The sequence below is a fragment of the Epinephelus moara genome, chromosome 13 (assembly GCF_006386435.1).
Source record: "Epinephelus moara isolate mb chromosome 13, YSFRI_EMoa_1.0, whole genome shotgun sequence".
Classification (NCBI taxonomy): Eukaryota; Metazoa; Chordata; class Actinopteri; order Perciformes; family Serranidae; genus Epinephelus; species Epinephelus moara.
Genome location: NC_065518.1, coordinates 29,745,953 through 29,772,116, shown reverse-complemented (window position 1 = coordinate 29,772,116; position 26,164 = coordinate 29,745,953). Strand labels below are relative to the sequence as shown.

Here is a 26,164-nt window from a genome sequence, read left to right as displayed (position 1 = left end):
TTTTTTTTTTTTTTTTTTTTTTTTTTCTTACACGTGTGTGTGTTTTGTTTTCCACTCTTTTCTGTATTCACGTGGACAGTTTTTCTCATTCAGCAGCCTCATTGAGAATCTGTTTACTCAGCCGGCTTTTTTTCCTTCTTGATGAGGATATCATCGTGAATTAATTAAGGTGTTTTCATTAAACGCTTTCTAGTCAGCTCGAGACTGTCATCGTCTGAATCTCATATCACACTGGTTATGTGGCGTATAGACAGTGTCTCTAAACATGGTAAAAAATAAATTTAACTGAGTGAAAACAGCAATGTTGCAAAAATCATTATATAGAAATAAAAATATGAGTTTTGGGTTCCACTGGGCGCTCCCTCACTCTTTCAGCACCTTTCAATAAAGGCGCACTGCGCTTTTACACACGACTAGTGACACTGTGAAGGAGATCAGAGAGCCATGAAGACTGTCAGTGTGTGAGCGTTGTGCTGCCACCACTGCAAGAATTTGGTCCTGGTGCCTGGTCTGTTGTTCTCTGTCTGAGGAGAAGTGGCTTGGTGCCTGGAGGAGGATGGTGGCTTCACTCTTGATGGAGACCTCCGCCACTTTGTCGTGGCCACCAACACGTTGACATCGCTACAGAGGAGAGGCTGTACCAGCTGAGCCAGCACCTGACTCTGGTCCAGAGTCTGACCCAGAGAGAGTTTTACCAGGTTTCTGAGATGGATGAGTGAAACGCAACTTTCAGCGTCAACATATTTCTGCCGTTTGTTGCGACTGAACCTCTGAGCAGCTGCGCTGTGATGCAGGGCCGTAATCATCTATTTAACATTGGGGGGACAATTGTAAATCACCAGTAACCCCTTCAGGTGAGATTTTTAGAAACCTACCAGAAACTGAGCATTTTACAGCAATTTGAAAGCAAAATCTTGGATCAGGACTTTTCAGAGTTTAGATGGCTGAATGTCATTTTAAGGAGCCAGCATATGATTGAGGGGCGCACAGGAAAAGCGAACAGTGTGGGCTCTAGTTTCGCAGACCAGGCGAGGCGGGGGCGCAGCGCACCTGTGCTTCGGCAACTGGGTGTGGCCAGGCGGATTTTGCAAGTTTGGCACACCGTGCGCACTGGCGCACTACTCATCTTTCCCACCTCCATCCCTCCTACCTGCGCAAGTCGGAAAGAGGGAGGAGAGAAGGCGTGGAGTGGGTTTTACACAGCCCATTCACATCACACCAATCAAATGAGCCCCTCTCCTCGCCCTTAAATGTGCCGCGCGAAGGCGTAATGAGAGTTTACTCAATTTGCCATGGCAGAAGAGAGCGGCAGCGTCAGACGGCCAAACTTCTCCCAGGAGGAAACTGATGTTTTGGTCACCACAATTGTAAATCAATGTTGCGTTTCTCTCGTGCGTGCGCCCTCTCTCTTTCTCTCTCGCAGTCTCACTCTGTTTCTTTTCTTTTGACTTTTCTAAGATGACAGATGCTGAATATTTACTCCCTATCTGATGCTGTGGCTGTTTGTGGTTGGCTGAGAGGGATGTGAACTCATAAGTTTGCAGCTGTGTTAATCAAATCAGGTTGGGTTTCCATTATGCGTGCCAAACGTGCCAAAAGTGCCAAACGGTGCCAGTCTGCTTTGATCTGACATCAGATGTGACGGGACAGTCGATATAGAGACACAATTATGTGCTGATTGCAGATAGTTGCATTGAATAGTGTTTTTTGGGGTATTTATTGCATTGTTAATGTGCCTGACATTCTGGAAACCTGCCTGTGAGGTTTTGGTGACGTGTGCGCACTGTCCCCCGGTCAGCCAAACTTCGGCTTACACCAGCTGCGCTCCGCCTGCACTGACAGTAGGCCTGGTTTCAGCTGGCGAGCTTTTAGCGCACCTTCGGTGAAGCCTTTTGGCATGAAACTGTCACTGCGCCAAGCTGGATCTGTCGACACCTCCCCCTGCTGCGCCGCCACACCTATCTCAGCGCACCTCGGTCTGCCAAACTACCAAACTGAGCGCACCTCGGGTTGTGCTGCTCGAAACTAGCTCTACGCGGGGTTCGCCACCCTGCGCCGTGCCGGGAAACTAGAGCCCTGTGACTTTTTATGTTATTTTTAGGCATGACATAATGAACTATGCTTTTTTATGAATATGAGTTTTTAAAATTACATACCAATACTTTACAAATACGATCAAAATGGAGACTGATAAATATACCCTCTGATTCATATATCCGTGTTACCATATAGATAAAACAAAGCGCTGTTCACTGAGCTCACCAGTGATGGAGGTCATCCTTGAGAGACCTGCTGTTGTCATTTTGCAGTAAGCAATAACTGCATGCATTGTAGATTCTATTATATTCAGCTATACATTTCTCTGTCACTGTTATCTTTATGAATAGTTATGTCCTATTGTTGTTTGTAATATTTATGATTATTCTGTTCACTTGAAGCATTAATATTCCTATTATTACAGGTCATCAGTCACAAAACAACCACAGAGGATACAAATCAACCTCAAAGAGAGTCAACATTGGTGTGCTCAATGAGCTCAATTGTAAGTAGTTGTGGTTACAATTTTTTTTTACCCAAAATGAATGACAGAAGGCGCTGTGTGGCTGTTTACCTTTTTAATGTTGCAGGGAAATCTTCTCATGAAAGTTTATAGTGTGCTGTGCAAAGATTTGAAACTTTATGTGCAAATGTGATACAGTTTATCAACGGTTTAATTATTAAAAACATTTTTAATTATTTATTAACTGTATGTGTTTTTTCCCCGGACAGGGATTGCTCAGCACTTCTGCTATGGAGAACAGGGGACGCTCATAAGTTCATGCAGTACACAGTGGATGCCATACAAAAGTCCTGCTTACCTGGAACCAAGTAAGTTTAATACATTTCCAAAACAGAACACAGCTCAGGATAATTTAATAACAATATAGTGTTGGAAATATTACTGGATTCTGTGAACTCTGTTTTGTGCTGAACCCTTGAGACTTGTGCAAAGGCCTTCCAATCTAAATGTTGCATAAAAGCTGCATGTTGATGCACTTAAGTATCATTTTTTCTGCTGAAATATATGAATTCAGAGTAGAGCCTTTGCCAATATGTACACATGTAACCCACATAGAAAATGCGCTTATGGTGGATAAATGTAACAAATATTTATTTCCTACATTCTCCCGTGTCCTTAAACGCACCCTTGAGTCACGTAGTTACGTGCGCACGCACGCTGAGCACCTTGCGAGCCTGTTAGCCAATCGCGTTCCTGTAGTCCTCTTCAATTGTGTGTCCTGCTCGGTTGGCAGACAGGCAAAGGGAGACGGGCTGCAGGGACGGCAGCAACAGGTACGCGAGTCGTTTACACGCTGTTTCTCACATAATAATATATCGTGTGCACTTCTAACTCCAGTTATGCGTTGTACACTTTTAGAAGTTTGATACCAACCGCGTGCTGATGCTGGGTGCTCGCTGTGTGACTGTCTAGGAGTGGAATTGGTGAGTCTGCTTGGTCTAGTTTCATTTTGCTACACGCCGTTAGCATTAGCATACTGTTAGCTGCGCCCATATGCCTGTACTTAATGGCGGAGCATTGTTATGCTAATGTGGCGGTGTTATCGGCTTTTGTAGCCCACTCTGCTTCTTGTTTAAAGCATTTACAAGCTATTTAAGGTTACGGTGACTGAATGGTTACACTGTGTATTTTTTTTGGTTTATGCATTGCCAGCCGAAGCACTTTAAAGCAAACGCTTGTTGTATATTGTATGTTTATTATTACTGGTTGAATGTAATGATTTACGGTTGATATTTAATTGTGTATGCACTGAGAATTGAGAACAAAACAACCAAACTAGCTAGTATTAATGATCTATTGTTAAATAATTTTACTCATGGTTGGTCCTGTTTAATTAAACACAGGTCAGGTGTGCCCTGCTTGGTGCCACCACCCGATGGCGAGCTAAGCCCAAGAAGGAGCCTCGAACACCATCCTCACACAGCAACAGCACTCCTGTGGTTCGGTAGGGGCTGCTGCAGCCAGTCCACTCTCCTTTTTTGTTTTCCCCTCATTCGCAATCCGCTTATGAACTCTGTTTTGCGCGCCCATGGACAATTATAATACCAATGAACATTCTGAATGAACTATGGACAATCAATCAATCTACCAATCTCTACTGCGGACTGTGATTTATCACCAGTGAGGTGATTGGGTGGAGTACAGGTACTCCAGGTGTTTTCCTGGACTAGGACTGTTGCATTTCTTTTGCTGTTGCTATTGTGAAACTGTAAACTGAACTGTTTATTTGTGGTCAGAACAAATGGTTAAAACAAAGTGCACTTTTTCCTCTTCAAACTTCTCTAATAATTTCAAATCAAGCTTGAACAAAGTCATATCTGCAGATTGTAAATATTTTGGGGCTACTGTTTGAATTCACTTTTTTTCCACTGTTAATAATAAGGCACTGGCCACTAAACCATAAATACTTGTCTGTGTTGTCTTTATACTGCCACACGCACCTCCCAGAGCCGAACCTTAGCATTTTCTGATCTAGTCCAATTACCACCTTATAAAATTAATAAACTCATACTCTTCTTATTGAGCATTACTACATGTACTTGCTACACACATATGCAGTCAACATGTATGTTTTATAGATACACTGGGTTGGCCATTGTGGTTCTTAAAAGTAGTTTAAAGTATCAAGTTGATTCTTGTTCTGTAGTAACAGGTGGCTTCTCTTTTGATTGCTCTAATTCCACCTTTTCTCACTCCTGCTGTTTTATACAGACATTGCATCCCAAAAGTATGATGCAGAGTAATATTTATATGCTTGTAGGTGTCCTCCCTACAGAGTTAGCTTGCCTCCTCATGAATGTGACAGGTGCTCTAAACATTAACACCACCACTGCCCAAGAGAGGACTCTGAACATGACGGTTTGGATCCCCACTGCACTGAGTCACAGTCACAGGAGGTGGCAGCAGGAGAGCTGAGAATCTTGGCCAGTAAAGGACAAGACCAACGGCAGGGAGAGGGACTGTTATCTGTCAAAAGACAAGACTTCCTCACCTGCCACAGAACCAGAAATGTCCACAAAGCCAAAGAACTCACCCCCTCGAACTCATCTCTCCACGTTTGGATCAGTTTCAAACAGGGAGAATCAGAAGTGCAAGAGGTCTGCTGATCATCTGAGCAGAGAGGGGGATGACAGCTGTGAGGCCCACTGCTCTAAAAAACACAAGAAGGGCAAAAAAAAAGAAAACTCGAAGGATAAAGACAGCACCCTTGCTAGACGGCACCAAAAATATTCGTAAGTTAAACCTATTAGTGTTTTATTCACGTATAAGGCCACTTAACTGTCATGCAGCCGGCTGCCACTAGTGAGTGCTACAGAGCTGTCAGACAGCAGTCCCCCTCCCCATAATGCTCGAGTAGACTGGAGTTTTACAGCAAGGTGGGAAATTGGAGAGATGTCCTCTTGCAAAACCAGCACGGTAGTCTAGTCTACTCTTAATTACATTTTTCATTTAGTCAACAGGGAAATTAGTCACCCATTAGTCGAATACCTCTAAGACAGACACCATGTGAGCGGGTGAGTAATGGTATATTTACCTCCATGCTGCATCACAGCTCTTTGTGTAAATGTTGTTTATATATTGCTTAATCATTTAGTTTAAGATCACTGTCAATTGTACTATCTGCCACTGCAAAGGGAATTGTGTCATGTCATTTTATTATTTTATTGCTTGAATGATTAGTCAATTAATCAATTAGGAAAGAAAAATAATCAGCTATTTTGCTAATAATTGTTATAGTAAAAATTTCAAAGCAAGGTTTCAGCCCAAGGTTTCATGTAAGGATTTGCTGCTTTTCTTTTTGTTTAAATGTTGAAATAGATGCTGTTGTGGAGCTTTTCAGTTTTTAGAGTTGATCCTGGTTTGCAGGAAATGGATTCAGCTGAACCCGTGGTGACTCATATGGATTCCCCAGTGGCTGTAAACATTGACTCTGTGAGTGGGCACCCCTTTAATGATTCTCACAGTACTCTCTGCAGTCAACAGGAGGAACTGTTATTGCAGGTGTAAATATTTTAGCTCATAGCTCTGCAAACACACTGTATAAAGGCCTCTTTTTTTCTCATTTCAGGCACAACCAGCCAGGAAATACCCACAATCCCAGATCCACAGTGGGGCCTCTAAGCCAAGAGGTTCCCCCTTTTAGACCCAAATTTGCTCAAGGAACATTGCATCATAACAATGATTAATCAATGTCCTACTTAACCTGCCATGTTGGTTGTAATTTTGAGGCTGCATATTTTATTTTTTCCTCAATTAAAGTATTTTAAGTGTTCAGCAAACTTTATAATAAAAACTTTTTAATTTATTTGCTGTAATTCTTCCAGCTATGGTTTAAAAAAACTGTCACCCATTGAACATTTATGATGAAAAATATTAAGATATACTTGTATGAACACAAACAAACCCTGGAGCTTAAACATTTCAGCTGCTCAGGACTTGAAAACTTGTTAACATTCATGGCAGATATCCACCTGCTTTGAATAAGACTGAAACTAAAGTGAAACGTGTCGCCTCGGAGAAGAACTGTAAGGCATCATGTCGGAGTTTAAGATGTCACCATATCTACATAGCTGCAATGAATTTTTTCTTTGAAACCACTGGGAGTGGACAAACTAACGGAGGGAGATATTTATGAATGAGACAGACGAGTGCAGTGGTGGGAACAAGGCTTCACTGACTGATACTTCCACATGAACCCTGGAAAGACTTGAGGACATTTCCCAGCTTTTAGTTTTTCTTTAGGTTTTAATTTTTGCTCTGAAACTGAAAATTCAGTCTTTGATTTTTAAACTTTTTCACAGACGCAGAGGTTTTTCTCACCATCATGCCTCTCTCTCTCTCTCTCCTCATCACATTCTTTTTCTTTTAAAACATTAAAAAATACATCGAAAATGTGTTATCATAGCTGTGTACCATCTGTGTTTGCTTTTTAATGACAAATACAGTTTCTGTCGTCAATACTGTGAATTTAATTTTGAACTGTACTATCATTTATTTTCATACATAAAAATCCTGTATCACAGTTATCAGTGGATGTTTTGTTTTGGATTAAGCCCTGTACATACTCCAGGAAATGTCATTCTTCATGAGAAACTCAAGTGCAGAACTCCTGGGAAGTCCTCATTGGCCTCTCCCAGTGCCGCATACGTCACATGCGCTAAGCATTGTGGGAATCTGACAGAACAACAACAACAATGGCGGAGATGGCGGTTTTTGAGTTGATGGAGGAGGAGGAGGAGGAAGATTTATTACTTTTGGCAATTGCCGAGGAGGTGGAAAAAAGAACGTAGGTGGCATGTTCGACCACTCAATATGACCAGAGTTTAAGTTAAAATGCTATTAATAAGCTGATGGCACACTAAAATGTAAGTGAATTCTACCAGAGATACAAGCTCATAATGATACCATTCTCATTCGGACTGAATGACTGGCCGAGCGTCCTGTCTGTCTTCCTCACGTGGAGGCCTTTGACTGATATAACCACTCGCGTAACACCCCCCTGCTGCTTTAAGGGGTCAGAAGAATAGAGCTAATTTGGGACATCGATAACACATAATTCTCAAAGAAGACTCAGCTCAGTCACAAAGAGGCATGTTATGCAGGCCAGGGGGTTTATATGTAGCAACCTCATCATGCAGAAACCTGCTTCAGGTCATGTGGGAAAGTGATTTTAGAAGGGCTTGAGAAAAAGCATATTGACAATAAAATATACTTTAACACAAATTTGAATGTTCATATTTGAATACATAAGGAACACTACTGGGAAGCTACAGAGTGAAAATCTAAAAATAAATGAATTGATAAATAATAATGGACTTTCCCTTTAAAAGTTTATCAATATTTAAAGAAACCATCTGATTAATGAAGAAACAGAAAAATGTGACATGTTTTTATGGTTCATTTATCATTCAGACTGGCACTTATCAACAACATGTAACAACTATCACATCAAATCAAGAGCATGAATAAAAAAAATTGATTCAAGAATTGCAATTACATTACACCACAGTTGGTGCTGGTTATTTTTTTTAAAAGACAAATGACAAATGGTAGTGCTGCAGCAATGTAATTTCAACAGCAGACTGCTATATCAGACTAACTACATGGGGTTAGACTTCTAACGTTTCCTCACTGAAGCTTCCAGAATATCATAAGTGCTCTCTTACCTCTGCAGCTCTTCTAGTGGTGGCGTTTAGGGTGACTGTATGGAAGTATTCTTCAGCCAATGGCTTTAAAGTTTAAATATACTGCTTGAAATTAGGTGTGGACTAGTGTTTTAGTGTTTCCAGAAAGCAAATGGCTGCAGTGATGTTTTAATCCAACCATACAGTACCAAACAAGTTTAGAATATTCAAGGCAAACCCTTCTCAGTTTGGAATCAAAATGCTGTATTCACTGGAACAAAGCCTAAAATATACACATCATTAATTACTGTCATGCTATTACAATGTAAAAGCTGCAAAAATACATTGAGCAGCTCGAACCTGGTACTCAGCTCAGCCGGGACACAGCTCATTTTATAGTGCATTTCTGTCTTCACAACACCCATATCCTTCCATTAAGGTCCATGTCTGGAACTTGAATGTTGAACAAGCTCTTGTGCGCTCATGGTGCATTAACAGTATTGGTTAAAAGAAGCCATCAGCATTCAGTCTGTATAGCCTTAGCCATCCATTCAGATCTGGCCACCAGTAACCTTGGTTTGTCACCCGATGACTGGATCAGATCCTTCCCACTAATAGAGACAAAAAAGAGACACAGAGGTAAAAGAGCTGTTAATAAAAATCAGTCCTGACATCTACTTCTGCCAAAGAAGTTATGTTTATGGTTGTTTGTTTGTTTGTCAGCAGGATTATGGAAAAAACTACCGATTTACCCGATTTTCATGAAACTTTTGTACATTTGTACAGTGGTTCTCAAGGGCAAACGCACTACAACAATCCAAAATATTTCCATTAGGAGCAATGTGCTGCAATTTAAGAAACAATGCCAATGAAAATCCAAACAAATATAACTAAGGACATGTCCTGCAAATGAAAAAATGTGCTGCAGAAAGCAGAAACAAATACATTAACAGCAAACACGCTGCAAACAGTCAAAAACAAATACAACAGAATAATGTGCATATCCAGGCAACAACATAAGTTCTGCAGGCCTCTGGGGAAAGCGTGAGGTGGAACGGCTTGATTTTTGACACAAGAGAGGCCAGAGGAGAGTGTTTACTTCTGAAGTGGGAAGAAAAGTGGATTTAAGAGGTGACATAAAGAACTAGCAATTCTTTTTATGGCCAGAGGCATTATGTTTTGTTTATCCATCTGTCTATCCAATTCTCATGAATGTGATATTTCAAGTATGCCTAGAGGAAATTTCTTTAAATTTGGCACAAACGTCCACTTGGACTCAACGATGAACTGATTAGAATTTGGTGGTTAAAGGTCACTGTGTCTTAACAAAACATAGTTTTCACAAGCCAAGTGCTAATTAATTCAAACTTTTGTACAAATTTCTTAATGAATTAAGTGATGACACTTTATATCCAAAAGTACAAAGGTCAGCTTCATTGTGACATCATAATGTTCTGCAAAAACACTGCTCTGGTCATTATTCGACACCTTAACACCTTAAATCCATGTTTTAAAATTTGTAGCTGCTTTGCAGACACATCCATAATTGAAACACTGTCTACTGTCATGGTTACATATGAGTCTGGACAGACATGGATGTAAACTTGTTGGAGATTCAAAACAAACTGTTCAATTTCAGCTTATCAAAAGTGCAGCTGCTCGGGTCCTGTCAAAAACTAGGAAGTACGGCCACATTACTCCAGTTCTAAAATCCTGACAATGGTTACCTGTCACTCAGAGAATTGATTTCAAAATCTTGCTGCTTGTGCATAAATCACTGTGGCTCAGCAGCCAAATATATCCCTGACATGCTTGTAACATACAAACCTTCTAGGACCCTGAGGACATCTGGGGCCGGCCTAGGACCGTTCCAAGTGTCAGATCAAAAATGGTGAAGCAGCGTTTTGTTATCATGCAACACACACCTGGAATAACCTCCTACATGATGTTAGACAAGCCCTGACTCTGACCTTTTATGTCTATTTTTTCTTTACTCTTTTATTGTAAATCTGATTTCCTTTTTAGGTTTTATTTTTCATTGCTCATTAAAGCACTGTGAGTTGCCCTGGTGTATGAAATGTGCTATACAAATAAAGCTGCCTTGCCCTGCCTAAACTGCAGCTTGGTTTGCAGAGGCATACAGGCAGAAGTTCTAAGCTGAATCCAAATGTCCACCCTTTGGACTTGCGTATTAAGCCCTCATAGACTCCAGTCATTCATACTGTCATCACAAGTTCACCTTCATCACGTAAAGTCTGTCCCTGCAGATGACAAGATATAAATCTCATGTGTAGGGTTGTTTTGTGAGTGAACAAAATACATTTCTGTATAACATACATACATACATACATACAAGGACCGAGCTATGACTTAATAAATTAGGTAGGCCCATTAGTTACATCAGAAGCTCTTTTTGTATTGTATTTCCAACAATATTCTAGCCTTTATATTTAGCATTACACTGCGCAACCTTTAGAGTAGGCTGCAGTAATACAATGCATTTAGATTCCCCTCTATATCCTGTATTTCTACATATTTCTGTGTCATGATGTTGAATATTATATCCAGCTTACACGACTCAGGTACTGTTTTGATAGGCTACAGTAACTGTTTTACATATACATTAGTTTTGTTTTTTAGTTGGCTATTGGGGAAAAAAAAGTTACACACAAAACAAACGTCTGTATTGCAATGAATTGTGGGCAATTAAATCAGTGAAGTCTGCCGTAGTCTACATCCCAAGTGGACTCTCTGGAAGTCTGCAGAAAGTCTGCTTGAAGCCCCTTGTGGACTGGTTGAATTGTGGATTTGGACAGCCCTAAGCACTCACAGACTTTTTGGGAACGGGCCCGCAAAGTCCGAAAGTCTGCAAGTGCAGTGAAGTCTGGACATTTGGATTCAGCCCTGGTTTACATTTGGCCTTAGTCTTAAAATTATAAAAGAGCAGCAGCTCCCCCTAGAGGCCTTGGGAACTTCCATTGTTTTTACTGAATATGCAGCGTTTTTCTGTTGCATTCGTGTTGTTGAAAGCAAAAACAAATAGTTTTTGCTTTCTACAGCATGTGTTTTCATTTGCAGCATGCTTCCGTTGTTGTTTTTATTTTGGATTTTCTGTGTTTTCTATTGGCATTGTTACTAATGCTACAGCACAGTTCTAATGGAAATGTTTTGGGCCGCTGTAGTGCATTTGCTCTTGTCGGTACCTTTGGCCTTGGCCAAGGCCTGCGCCCTCAGAGTGCCCTTCTAGGTAAATATGAGTTGGCTCAGATTTGAATCATTCTTACCTCTGGTAGTCCAGTTCAAGGAGACTGACCCCATTAACAGCCAGGATCCTGTCTCCTGGTACCAGCTTCTTACACCGAGCTGCAGGAGAGTCTGGGACCACTGCACGGATAAAGATGCCTTTCACGCTCAAGGAAGTGTCCTGGAAGATGAGGTCAAAATGTCCTTACCCAACAAAAATCACTAATGAAGACATTGCAGAGAATCTTTTTGATTTCTTCTTCTGTTTATAGTAGCCTTAAATGAGCACCACTTCCCATAAGCCCTGGACTGTCACAGGATGACCGTCACAGTTTAACAAAAGAGGAGAGTCCATGAGGGAGTTGAGGGGTCGTGGTGTGCTCAGATGTGTCTTTAATAACAGCAGAACAGAAAACCAAGCTTAAACATCTCTTTCACTCACCCTTGTGTCAACTAGAGCAAGACCAAGTCCTCTTTCTCCTCGCTCCAGCTCCAAGCTAAAAACCTCATCATGATTGCCATCGTAATGCTCCCCCGCCTCTTCTGCCTCCTCCTCTTCCTCTTTCAGTTCAACAAATCTTTTCATACTTTGGTAATCGGACTTCAAACGGTCTACTTTCAGTGCAGCCAGACATTCAAACACCAGTCCACCTAAGGAGAAAATGAAGGACATGCTCAGTTTTCTTTTACTGCAGACAAACATAAGAATACCAAGAATGGTGCTGTATGCCTGCACTGTACCTTCAGTTTGTGCATCTACACCAGAGGACCAGGAGAGTGTCTCACTGTCACCCTTCATCCATTTATCCTGATACGCCTTCACCAGATCAACAGGATCCATGATGTGGGGGGTATTGGGCGGGGTGAGGAGACAGGAGGGGTCCAGAGCCGACCTCCTTATCTCACTGCTCTCTCTGCTCTGCAGCTCCAGATTTCTGAGCTTCTGGGACAGAAGGAGGGCACCACAGGAGCTGAACTCATCCAGGTATTCAGTGGAGGAAGGAGAGGGAGGTGATGGGGGTGATGGAGGTAAGGCACCAGGGGTAGCAGAAGGGGACTGGTGGTCATGAACAGTTGCCTGAGATAGGACGATCTCAACTGGCGATGTATGCAAGGTTTCCAGACTGGCTTTTAAAAGAATATCTGTCTTCAGTTGTTTAGCCTCCATGGGAAGGGTACCACCCTGGATGACAGATAGAACAATTAAGAACAATTTAAAATAACACATTTGAGAACTGGCACACTATAGAGGGGAACACCATTCATTTGGCAATACTTGGGCAGTACGGCAAATGTAAAAGAAGGCCCCATTGTGTCTTCAGAAATTTTGTACTCTGTAGTCTGAGTATTATTGACCATTCGTGATTTTGTGGCAGGTAAACAGTCCGAGTGGAGAGCAAAAGAGGCGTAAACATTGGCCAAAATGCATTGGCTCACCAAAACTAAAACCATAACTGATTTTCAGGACATAAATTATGCTGTTCAGGTATATAGGCTAGCTGAAAAACAACACAGTTACTGGGAACAAGCCTTCTTCTCAAGTTTAGGGAAGACTCGTGGGTACCCATAGAACCTATTTTTTACTCAGATGTCTTAAGGTGAGAGTTCAAGGGACCCCTTTGAAAATGGCCATGCCTGTTGTTCCCTCACCAAAATTTAGCCTAACTTGGGGCATTTTTTTGTCCCCCTACCCAAGAAGCTAAACTGACATGGTTGGTATTAGTGGATGCCTTAGGTTGTCTAGTTTTACAAGATACCACTACTTTTGCACTAGCTTAAAAAATGAGTGCACCACAGCCTTTGACCCAGTAATTTCAGTCTCTGATGGGGACCAGATATATCAGGGGGTCCTGGCCCCCCCATGAGGGGTGCCACTGGTCATCAAACCGGTAGCCAATGGGCTCTGAGACTGCCATCAACCTTTATGGCGCCTGCTCTTTGTGGATTTATCACCTTGGCCACATGCAAATTTTACAGTCATCCTATTTTCCAACTTTATTCAGTATTATTTATTTTTGTTCAGTATACCTCTGTAACAATCAAAAGGTATGAATGTTGTACCTTTTGCTCCTCAGTAGCTGTGACCTCATCTGACTGTGAGTCAGAAAGGGTGGACATGAACTCTTTGAGCTTGTCCAGCTGTTCCCTCAGGGCTGAATCTGTCACCTGGCCACTCAGTTGGAACTGGTAACCCCCATCAGGCAGCACCAGAGGATGGTGGGTGTCAAAACTCTCCAGGATATCAGCTGAGGGGAAAAAAAGGGCCATTATGCATTGAAAAAAGGAAAGAAAATATGTATACGAGAAACTTGCAGATTATCATATTCATAATTGGTACTGCGAAGGAAGGCAGGGATAATAGCTGACCAGTATGTAGACCTCTCACCAGTTTGGTGTGCTGCAGCCTGGTCATGAACAGATGGAGTCCAGGTGTGTTTGCAGGGAGAGGCTGGGCTGTAAAGACTCAGCAGGTGGTTCAGCTGGGCCGGACTCAAGGCAGGGTAGTCAGACCGCAAGGACACCCAAGATGTCTACACACACACACACACACATACATGCGCACTGATTACAATAGAGTGTTATAGTTATAATGCCATGGGAAAGCTGAATTATCTTGCAGCTTTTTTTCTATGCAGGCACCAGACTGATCCAATACTCTACCTCTTTACAGAGGGACTATTTATCCATTTCACCTGATCATGCAACGGTAGTCAACTAACATTTTCACTGATATGTACATGAAATATTTAAGGAAATTCTTCAGTCAAAGAGAATTTTGGAATGGAACAAATCGTATCAACACAACTGAAATTGTTCTCGGCTGGTTGTATAATTACTCCACAGAGGAAAGAGTTTAATCTCCTAAAAATATTTGACAGCACATTCATAGGTGCGGTTAGATCCTAACTTGTCTTTTACAGGCATGACCTCTGTTTCATATAACTGTTACATGCAATGGATATTATGCTGACTATGTTTTGGATTGTGGAAGGGGAACTGGTTACCACTTCCACAGACAGTGCAACAGTCAGCAGTCAGAGTTTAACCCTTTGGGGACTCTGCAGTGTCCCCTTTCAACCCACAACCTCCCTCAGAACTCCCATCCTGACACCTGACTTGTGATAATGGACGTGACTGAGGCTGAGCCAGACATTAGCTGGCAGTCTTCCTCATGCCAGACACCAAGATCAAGGAGCATTCCTAGGGCTCTGACACACCAAGCTGACTGCCAGCCGTTGATCAATGTTGGACTGTCGGTGAGCATCTGTCGCCCTAGCTTTTGCAGTGTGTCCCACACTGTTGGCACTAGTTGGCACTTGTTAGCTTTTTAAAGGCTGATTCAGCATGTTGAATCTGCATAGGAGACAGTGGAGCCCATTTGTGAACAAAATCACTCTGATTGGCAGTTGAACTCAGCCCATGAGAAGATAAACGGAAGTGAGGAATGTAAACAGACGACTAAAGTCAAGACAGAGTATGATCGAAACAAACTTGTTATATTAGGTACAATTATTATGTCTCAGCCAATGAGCTCTTTAGCAGAAATGGCTCGTAATATTATTTGTTCTTTCAACATCTGTGTTATAAATGTGCTAACTGGCTAACTAGCATCAAGACAGTTTACTGATTTCTCCTTTTGGATGACATTTACAGTCTACCACCACCTGCTGGCATGGAGTGTTATTTCCTCTAACGCAGGCAGAGAACCTACATGCTGGTTGGCAGTTGGCTGTAGCCTTTGCAATGTGTTTAGTTCCACTAAATGGTCGAGAAACGGGTGACGTGAGCCGACAAAACAGTTAGCCTTTGCCACTAGTTTATTGATATCGGTTTGGTGTGTCTTGGTCTTAAGACATCGCAGGGTCACAGTAATCCCAGTAAGACAAAATAACACGGCCAGAGAACGTAAAGACGCCAACGTTCAGCCTGACGCCAATGCTAAGGCTTGTTAGGGTGTTCTTTAGAAGTATACAGGAGCCTTTCACCATTTGTTCTTCAATGATGAAGAGGAAAACTTTATTTTTTTGTAACAAATGTATTAGTTACTACATTTCTTATATAAATAACTGGATTTTATTTAAACAAATTACTTAAGAATGCATTTATTGTTTTGTTTTTACTAATTTGTTTCAAATGCATTTCTTCAGAATTCATTAGTTCTAGGTTGTGATGATAGACTGTATAAAGGTATGAAAGTCTTAACCAATCATACCCACACAGTCCTGATGAAGCTGCTTAGCTGAATTTTTGACCATTAAACTCTTAATAAATAAAGCTAAGAACATTTTTTCAGAATTTTAACTTTGATTTTTGTGTATTTGTATTTAATTTTTAATGTTATACAGAAATACTTGAAACCACAAATAACACCACTAAATCCTCAGCCAGTCTGGTGATTATTTATGGTTGGGTAAACCCAACTAGTGTTTGTTTGAGTAATACCTGCTGTAAATTCTTTCCAGGTGTAGCCAGCAGATTGATAGCCGACGAGAGAGTGTGTGTGTGTTCCAAGGCCAGTTCTCCCAGTCCAGCTGCGTGGGCCCAGTCCAGGATTAAGTCAAGGTTGGCCCGCATGCATACACCTCTGGACCACTGGTAGAAACCTGGCTCAGAGCCTGTGTACACATCAGGAGAGAGTCATTTTTTCTCAGCTTTTTTTTCCACAGCAGATTAATGCAACACTCACTTTATACTTTGTTACTGAATCCCATGAAAAGAGCAAAATCAACCATGAATCTAACAAGTATTTTGTGTTTATTCAGCCAAAGTGTTTCCATTTTTGTTACCATGAACACAGGCCATACAGATGAGTCAGTCCTAAATACACTGTCTTTCTGGTGCACAAAATAAAATGTATATTAATCACAGACTGTATATAAAGATGGATGGCTTGACAGCTCCGCAAAAGTGAAGCCAAAATAGCTTGATTGCCACCTGGTGGGTGGCTGCAGTATAGATCATAAAGCCTGTCCTCTCTATGTTGGTGGATGGGACATGGGCCAAACTATATAAAATACATTTTTCCCAAAGATAATTTCACAGTGCTGTATGTTCAAGTGTTCATTTTTCTAATAAGTTTGCTCTGGCTCCAAATAACATCACAGCAGCTGTATCCAGGATATTTTAGCTTCACTTCCATTCAGTGGGGATAAACTGAGACACATTGTCCATCTTTATACAGTCTGTAGTATTAATCCATGGCTGAAAGTAGTCCCCCACAAATACACATTTGATAAAAACCACTGCTGTGTTTCTGTATGCTGAAATTGCTTAAAAAAAATCATATTTTTGTGACAAGTCTTTAACCCTTACACACACAGTGGTAACTACGGACCGCTATATAAAATCCATTTTCTTGTACATGCATGGGTTTTGATGCTTTAGTTGCATACCAGCCGCTACAGTGGACCCTAATGTGTCAATGCCATACACTGCCGCCCACTGGCCAGCCATCGGTTGATATTCTTTGTGTTTGAGACACGAATCTCTAAACCAAGATGGCCAATGAAATGTAAGAAACGCTTCCTGTCTATAATAGGAGACCCTTGTGGGTAAATAAAATTTGGCAACATAAAGTAACAACTAAGGAGTAATACAGTTGTTATATTTTCCAAGTCGCCTACTGATTTTATGTTGGACATCATGCATTGTGGCTATATTTCAACAGTTAATACTATAACTGCCTTTGGTCTTGACAATACTTCATCTGCAGTGACCTTTTTGGCTGTATATTAATCGATTCATATTATTACTTTGTAGAACATAACTTACACTTTTTGTATTAAAAATATTTTGTCAATATTTTCGCAGGAAATGTTTATTGGAAAAACAAACAAACAAACAAACAAACAAACAAAAAAACACTGTTCTATAGGAGGAGGTGGAGGCAGCCGAGGAGGGAAAGCCAAGAGCTGAGTGAGGGCAGAGTAGGAGAGAGGAGTCAGGAGCAAGACTCAACAGTTTTCACATTTCTTATTGTTTAATTAATTGGTTTATATTTCTTCAATTGAAAACTTAGTGCGTACTGTCCACCTGAGTGGACATGTGAAAAACTCTTTGAAAAATGCATGTCTTTAAAAAATGAAGGGTTTTTTTCATGCCTACAGAGGAATAAAAACACTCAGGAAAAAAACTTGACTGAATTGGTCATACTCCATGCACGAAATGTATGTCTCCTGCAAGGACAAATTGGCTTGAGGCTGAGTGCCACAAACAGGTTAGAGTGGTCAGAGAGTGTTGAGAGCTGGGCTGACACATTGCTAGTGTTGGTCTTTTCATGGAGTGGCTACACAGCAAGAAAAAACACGAAAATTATGTTTTCAATATGCATTCCGCAGGGGTCAGTCCTCACAGCTGAGTATTCTTACAAAAGAGAGAAATAAAATTGAAATGAAATGAATGGGTTTTTGTAGCCACTGCTATGTCTCTTGACGGCCACTAGAGAGCAGTGTCATAATTCCATACTTAATACAAAACCTGGAAACAGTCCACCCATCTACCTTCCTACCTAACTTATTATACAAAAAGGTTTATAGAAAGGTACTTGGTATATAAAAAGGTGGTCAGATGGTAACCTCCAGATGTTTCACAAATATTATTTCAGAGGTATCAGCCAGAAAAGTGAGCAAGTCAGTGAGTTTAGAAGTATCTACCCTCTAGTGATTGTAAGCCTTCGTACTCCTTTGTATACTAAGCTAATAAGCCTTCTCTATGTGGACACTTGTGCACTGGTACCTCTCTCCATGAGTGAGTTGAAGAGTGATGCATTGATGAAGTAGAAGAGGTAGCCAATGAGCTGTGAGGAAATCTCTGGGTGGAGCTGACAGTCACACAGCAGTCTCCAGCTCTCCGTCAGAACATCCACAAGATGCTGGATCTCGCCAGGGACCTGCAGTCCACTGCTACCCAGGACCCGAGCACTCCCACCAGTCACCTGCAGGCCAGGACTCTCACTGAACGGGTTGCAGTCCAGAAGGCCCGGCAGGACGGGGTAGAGAACCTGATAAGACAGAATCAGTTAAATAAAGTGAACTGAGCAGCTCAGTATGAGAGTGACTCACTCATCCATGTGGATCCAGAGACTGTTGACAATTCCTGTGGGTCAATTTGAGGTTGGAAAAGTTAACGTTGTGTGGTAGATGTTCTGATCGCTGGGATAAACTAAAACATGTAACCCTCTAACCCAGATTTCAGACCACCCATACTGGCTCTGCACGTCTGTCTCTCTGTGTTTCTCACACTGCAACATCCGTGATATAAGATTAGACAGAGAAATCAGTGGACAGTTTGAAACATAGCTTCCTTTTCAGCCAAAGGTCCTCACTGCTCCTCAGGGCGAGCCCAGACAACGATATCTTTGTTCAAGCTAATTGTACACAGACATCCCCTTTCCCCTCCAATCTCACTCTTACACCCACCAAGCTTCCGAGGCCAGCGCCGGCTGTAGATCCACATTCCTAAAAAGCTGAATATGGCTCATGTGGGCTTGGCATGGCGCTGCAACAGGACTGCTGAGTGAAGAGTTCTGAAGGAATCCACCCTGAGCAGATCATTTTACATTTACTGTAAGGCCCCGCAGCCAGAGCAGGCTGAACACGAACAGTAGAACATAACAGCCACGGCTCCCATCTCACATGAGACAATGGAAATGGGCGAACATTAAGCCAAATAATCCTGCAGTGTTTCTGGTTGGAAAATGTCGCTCAGCGGAGCCAAGCCAGAGGGGATTCATTCATCCTGGGATCACCACATGCATCCATGGCACGCATTATTCCAGAGTCAAAACATAAAGTGTGTATTCTGTGTCATCTGCTTATTTGTGCATTCACTGTGATGGACAAGTAAACAGACCGTCTGCCCACAAGCCTGTTAAAGAGCGTCTGTATTCATTGTGACATGTCTTCAGTTGGATTAACTGCTCACCAGTGGCGCCTTTTGTTTTCCATCCCGCTGCTATTATCCTCACATCGGATGGATGAGCATGAAATAACCCAAAATAAATAGAGGTTTAAGATAATATTACCATAAAGCATAGTAGGGTTAGTGTCACTTTCTGTTTTATTGAATGACTTTAAAGGGACAGTTCACCCCAAAATCAAAAATACATATTTTTCCTCCTACCTGTAGGGCTATTTATCAATCTGGATAGTTTTGGTGTGAGTTGCTGAGTGTTGAAGATATCAGCTGTAGAGATGCCTGCCTTCTCTCCAGTATAATGAAACTAGATGGCATTCAGCTTGTGGTGCTCAAAGCACCAAAAAAAAAAAAAACATTTGGAAAAACTCAAAAGCAATGTCTGTTTTCAGAAATCATGACCTGGTTATTCAAGATAATCCAGACCTTGCTGTAAGCAGTTACATGAAGGAACTATTTTCTTTCAACCAAACTACACCTGCCAACCATATCACTGCACTGAAGGAAGTGTGCATCTACTGCTAGCTCAACTAGCACCAGAGGTGGGACCAAGTCACTATTTTGCAAGTCATAAGTAAGTCTCAAATCTTTGCACTCAAATCCAAATTCAAGACAGGCAAGTTCTAAGTTAGGTCCCAAGTCCTAAACTTTGAGTTCCGAGTCCTTAGCAAGTCATAATGCGCTCTTACATGGAGTAATAATGTATTAAATTTACAAATTTAAGAATGCTTTTAAAAAATTGTATTTATTTATCAAAACAAGTTTGTTAAAACAAGTGTGACTAAACTTAATGATTAAAAAAAGTAGAGCTCATATTGCACATTCATAGCACTATTAACTAGTACCACAGCAGAGTATTTTTTTTGTCCTTTCTTGTTTTAAACTTATCTCATGTTTAAAAAAATCCATTTCCATTTTCATCTGCTTATCCGGGGCTGGGTCGCGGTGGCAGCAAGTCAAGCAAAGCACCCCAGACATCGCTCTTCCCAGCAACACTTTCCAGCTCCTCCTGAGGAAGCCCAAGGCGATGCCAGGCCAGATGAGATATGTAGTCCCCCCAGTGTGTTCTGGGTTTGCCCTGAGACCTCCTACCAGTGGGACGTGCCTGAAACAGGTGCCCAGGGTGCACCTGAACTGACCCTTTCCGACATGAAGGAGCAGCAGCTCTACTCCGAGTTCCCTCTGGATGTCCAAGCTCCTTACCCTATCTCTAAGGCTGAGCCCAGCCACCCCACGAAAGAAACTCATTTCGGCCGCTTGTATCTACAATCTCATTCGTCAATTAAAAAAATGTCTATACATTTCTTTTCCCAAACTTGGCTTGCAGGAAGGTTGACCCAAGTCAAAAGGCTAAAGTCTGAGTAAAGTCATTGGTGTTTAAGTTCAAGTTGTATTGCAAATCTTTTTTGATTTTGTCAAGTCAGTTCTGAAGTTATCAAATATGGGACTTAAGTCTGACTTGAGTCCATATCATGTGACTTCAGTCTACATCTCTGTCTAGCACAACTGAGCTAGCTGACGTTACAGCTCAGCCGAGGAGGACACCATTACATCTTGCTCTGTCATAAGCCTCTCGTCCATGAGTTGATACGTGCTTCATTCTGCACAGTGATACAAACTACACCTGGTAGGCAGGTGTAGTTTGGTAGAAACAAAATAGTTCCTTCATGAAATTGCTCACAACAAGGTCTCTGGATCATCTTGAGTCAGAGAGTCATGAATTTGCTGTTGAGTTTTTCAAGTGGAGTGCCATCTAGTTCCATTATATTTGAGAGAAGGTAGACATCAGCTGATATGTCCAACACTCAGAAGCTCACACCAAAATGATCCAGACTGATAGATAGCACTACAGGTAAGAGGAAGAATATGTATTCTTGATTTTGGGGTGAACTGTCCTTTTAATAAAACAGTGAGCTAGGGGAAAAAAGAGGTCCAGCTCAGTTTTGTCTGCCTTGTTTCCACCCTGGAACATTAAAATCTCCCCTCCACAAACTGGTCCCTGGTTCAGACACTGAAGTGAAAACTGACATAAATCACTACGTCAACTCACTGCACCAGTGAACGGAAAGGATATATACCAGAGTAAATCATTAGGCCTTAGCCAGATTACACCTCAGCATTCCTCACAAAATCTGGTCTGTCAGTCCAGGAAAGATGTTGAGGCGAGCTTGCTGAGAAGTGACAGTCATGATGGATGACACGACACGCCTGGATTAACTGGCAAGTCCAAGGAAAACTGAGACTATGTCCACACTAGGCCAGATAAATCTGAAAATGCTTTTTTACTGGGAAAGTGTTGTGCTAGCACCACAATGGCATTTTTGTAGAGATCTCAAGCCACACTGAAATGACACACTGAATTCATCCTCTTTTGTTCAGAAAGCAACAAAATTGTGCATCAATGCCAACATCTGAACAGTCCAAGCTGCATCAAGCTGCATCAAGCTGCGATCTGTTCCCTGCCAACCATGATCACCAAGACTTTGTTCTACAGTCTATAGGTATGGCAGTTAATGTATCAGTTCATCAGTCAGTCAATTCATCTCTCACTTAAACACGTTTTGGATGCAATGTCATGATATTTGGTAAAGACATTCATGTTCCCCTGAAGATTCCCGCTGACTTTTCTTCTAGCGTCCCCAGCAGGGCAACATTTTTATCTTGTCCACTACTTTGGTTTATGACCAAATTCCTGTAGCTGCAAAACAGCCCAGTCGCCAGAATCACATGTTGGCATTGTATATTTCTGCAAAACACAGATGTGTAACATTTGTACGTATGATGTAGTTCAGATTACAACAAACAATTTTTTTTTTTTCAAACAGTTATGCCCAGCATGAATGGACTTTTTTTTTTAAAGGGCCACTGTGTAAAATGGGTTGAAAACCTTTGAAAACAGTGACATCAGTGGTCAAATTCTAGATTGCAGGGCTCACTCGCTCACCCCTCCCATCGGGTAAATGACGGTGGCCTCGTAGGGACAAAAAGCCTTGCGCAGACATGAGTTTTTCAGGAGTAGGTCTATCTAGCGACGAGGTGAATGTTTATTTAGAAATCTAAACCATGTTACGATATTGTAATGAATCCCTCACGAGCAGGAGACCAGAGGAGCGTTCGGGAAAAAGGCCAGTTTATTTGAGCACTCCAAAAACTCCGGTAACACTCCAGGGGGTAAAAGACTCCGTCCCAAACTCTGACTCTTCTAGCGTAACACACACACTTCATACACACATACTCGTTTACAATACCTAGCGGGTACCCCCTCCCCTCTCTGCTCCACCAATCTCCAGCCCGCACACTGACTGACAGCGTAGCCTGTAAACAGAGCTCAGCTGTTTATTTAGCCTAGCAATATCTCCGGACTATAGTAGCTGCAATGGACGACTTTGAACGCGATTTTGAAGAGTTTCTTGTAGCGGACACAGACCCAGAGCCATACCTGTTTGAGCCGGAGCATACAGATGAGGAACTCCATGTGTTGGATGCTGAGCGGGCGAGAAGAGAGGCTGAATCCTCCGCTCCCATTTTGCTGCACAGAATGGGATTCGGTGCTACCATCGTTGGGGAGATATATCATCAGGAGGAAAAGCGCCGCAGAGAGTGCATCACAAGGAGTGAAGTTGCGTCTTCTTTTCCTCGCAGATGACAGTTCGGGTTCATTCTCTCCTGTTGCGTGGTAAGTGTGGTCCATTCGCAAACTTTATAACTACAAAAAACTTCCACTACTCTCTATCAACAAACTACTAACACTCTCTGCTGTTTCCTCCTCCTTCTTCCTTCCTTCCGCTGTCTTCGTTGGTTTATTTATACACGTGAAACGCGTTCTCTGGCTGGCTGGATTGTCCGCTCGGTCTGCCGTATATACATGGCGGCGCAAGATGGCGACCTCTCTAAAGCAAAGCCCTTGCTATATATATATATAAAAGCATAATTATAAGGCTACGAAAACCAAACAAATTTTATTTTATAGCGATTATACACTTATATAAACATATTAATGGGTAGAAGATTCAGATTCAGATTTGACAATAAACCATGCCAAATATTACACACTGGCCCTTTAAGACACCATAAAATAAAATTAAGCTAGGAGTCCAGTGTACATGTTTTTGGACAACATTAAAACTAAAGAAAATGGAGCAAAGCAACAAAAGCGTCATACATAATCAGAACATAAACAGAATTCATGGATCACTCACAAAGGATTTACCATGTAGCACTAAGAAAGATTAAAAACAAGGACTAATTCAACAAACTTTCTTGCCTTCTCCTCCAGGCTCTTGTGACAAAATTGCCAAACTTAAACACATCCAAATTAAATAACCATTCTGGCTTTTGTAAAATGAGCACCAGAAGAAGTCAGGGTTTAGACGAGCCATTTCATGGAACATTAACTCTCTGAAGTCATCACAGTTTGTGCAGTATAAAAGAAAATGGAACTCACTTTCCACTTTACCGAAATCCCACAACTCACACATTCCGTTTTCCTCCTGAATATTGTTATATCGCCCAACCTCAATGGCCAGAGGAAGAATACCAGCTCTCAGCTGTGCAACCAAAGATCTTTGGCATCACGATAAACGAGATGTTACATAATGGTTCAGGGCCAACCTTCTGTTTTATATGCTCACATGTCCTTAATTAGGGCATTGACTGAATATTTTCAAACCACTTTCAATCTCAGTAACAGTTTTTTGATGGAGTTAACATGCAGCATAAGTTATTCCTGTACGTATACACCATGTCCACCTCCTCAAAGGTTGAGCAGAGCTCTTTTGCCCATGGAGAAGTGTGTGATCTACTCAACATAAACACCTTCTTATTTATTCTGCCCGCTGCCATTTTGATTAGACGATTCCATAATTTGGATCACTGCACATTTTTGTTTCACTTCACCTGGTGCCCAGCCAAAGTCTTCCCGAATTGCTGGACATATATATTAGTTGAGCTCCTCATGATGAGGTGGAGGGGGTGGTGGATATTGATCATTATCAGGAATCGTAGGGAAGACAGTTGCCAACCAGCAGACAGCAGCACACAACGGTTCAGACCAATAAACAACATATATTTAACAACAGGGAGGGACATTTCCCGCCATGTTTGTGGTGACCACACCAGGCACATGTTTTCCCAGTCCTTGCCAAGTGGTTTTTGTGCTTTACCTAATCACAAGATAAACACAGCGCTGTCACAGCATATAACTGAAAAGTTTCAACATATCTGATTCATATGAAATGTACAAATGCATTCATTCATTTTCTGTGACCGCTTATCCTGCTGGGGTTTGCAGTGGGGCTGGAGCCTATCCCAGCTGACATTGGGCGAGAGGTGGGATACACCCTGGACAGGTCGCCAGACTATCACAGGGCTGACATATAGAGACAGACAACCATTCACACTCACATTCACACCTACGGCCAATTTAGAGTCACCAATTAACCTACATGCCTTAGGACTGTGGGAGGAAGCCAGAGTACCCCGAGAAAACCCAGCTGACATGGGGAAAACATGCAAACTCCGCACAGAAGGGGTTCGCCACCCCAGGGTAGAACCAGGAACCCTTTTGCTGTGAGGCAAAAACGTTAACCACTGCACCAATGTGGCATCATAATACTGCTAATTAGCTATTTTTTAACATACTAACACACTATAAAAGATGGAGAACATGGTTAATGTTATCTGTCAAACATTAGCATCAAGGCTTCTGAGACAAAATTCACAAACTTAAAATCAAACACATGAATATTAAACAGCTATAACAATTATACGTAATATGTGCAATACTACCAGCTAAACAAAGATATATGATTCAGGGCCAAACTTTTGTTTAAAGCAACACAATGGAGGCTTGCGCTTTTTACCTCACGGGGTCCCTCTACAGACGAAAAACGGTATTGTCTGTCACAACTGTCGCAAAAATCTTTCTGTGCATGCATTTGTTGACAAGCCAACAGTACCAGTGAACTTCCTGAAGCTGGCCATGTAATGCGCGATCATCATGTCTTCAGAGCAGGTAAAGTAGCCTTATAGCATTTTGTACATACAAGATTAGGCCGATTGCTTTATTTATTCATTCATTTTCGAAACTCAGAAATTAGTTACTCTCTGACCTCCTCCTCACAGCGCGCGTGCACACACACGCACGCACGCACACACACACACACACACACACACACTCAACAGAGTGAAGTCAGACAACAGCAGAGAGGCCGCGGTGCAGATGAAGGGAATATAACCTCAAGATTACTCTAGTTGACGACAACTATGCTTGTTACTGTAAGTAAGTGCGATAAAACCTCTGCCAGCCAAGCCAATACTTCATGTGATCAGCATGTAGAAAGCCATATTTCAATCTGCTCTGTCTCTCATTCACCGCTATTATGATTTATGATCGCGGTCGACACAAACACATCGCGCTCACGGTGCTAACAACAAAGTGTTAAAGACAAACTAAAATGAAAGCTGTCTGTATGTAGGCTAACACTTTGGCCTCTAGTTTCCCGGCACGGCGCAGGGTGGCGAACCCTGTGCAGAGCTAGTTTCAAGCAGCGCAACCCGAGGCGCGCTCAGTTTGGTAGTTTGGCAGACCGAGGTGCGCTGAGATGGGTGTGGCGGCGCAGCAGGGGGAGGTGTCGACAGATCCAGCTTGGCACAGTGACAGTTTCGTGCCTCAAGGCTTCGCCGAAGGTGCGCTAAAAGCTCGCCAGCTGAAACCAGGTCTACTGTCAACGCAGGCAGAGCGCAGCCGGTGTAAGCCGAAGTTTGGCTGACCGGCGGACAGTGCACACACATCACCAAAACCTCACAGGCAGGTTTCCAGAAT

At 42.0% G+C, this 26,164-nt stretch overlaps 1 protein-coding gene and 1 long non-coding RNA gene across 3 annotated transcripts in view; one reads left to right on the top strand and one right to left on the bottom strand.

Moving 5' to 3' along the window:
- Positions 1 to 3,339: 3,339 nt before the first annotated feature.
- On the top strand, positions 3,340 to 6,357 carry LOC126400079 (uncharacterized). Of its 2 annotated transcripts, XR_007570948.1 has the most exons (4): positions 3,340 to 3,483; positions 3,904 to 5,292; positions 5,927 to 5,992; positions 6,129 to 6,350. It is a non-coding gene; the product is annotated as an uncharacterized LOC126400079 (long non-coding RNA). The 2 variants fall into 2 exon arrangements; XR_007570947.1 differs by having other exon boundaries at positions 3,904 to 5,992; positions 6,129 to 6,357.
- A 1,606-nt stretch (positions 6,358 to 7,963) lies between these two features.
- The window catches only part of LOC126400077 (ras-associating and dilute domain-containing protein-like), a 39,746-nt gene continuing 21,545 nt past the window's right edge, over positions 7,964 to 26,164 (bottom strand). The window contains exons 11-18 of the mRNA XM_050060511.1: positions 18,163 to 18,427; positions 15,871 to 16,043; positions 13,814 to 13,958; positions 13,489 to 13,673; positions 12,169 to 12,610; positions 11,870 to 12,078; positions 11,469 to 11,608; positions 7,964 to 8,795 (exon numbers count right to left, since the gene is read on the bottom strand). Of these exons, the coding sequence (XP_049916468.1) occupies positions 8,702 to 8,795; positions 11,469 to 11,608; positions 11,870 to 12,078; positions 12,169 to 12,610; positions 13,489 to 13,673; positions 13,814 to 13,958; positions 15,871 to 16,043; positions 18,163 to 18,427 (1,653 nt within the window). The 3' untranslated portion in view covers positions 7,964 to 8,701. The remainder of the gene's footprint in view (positions 8,796 to 11,468; positions 11,609 to 11,869; positions 12,079 to 12,168; positions 12,611 to 13,488; positions 13,674 to 13,813; positions 13,959 to 15,870; positions 16,044 to 18,162; positions 18,428 to 26,164) is intronic.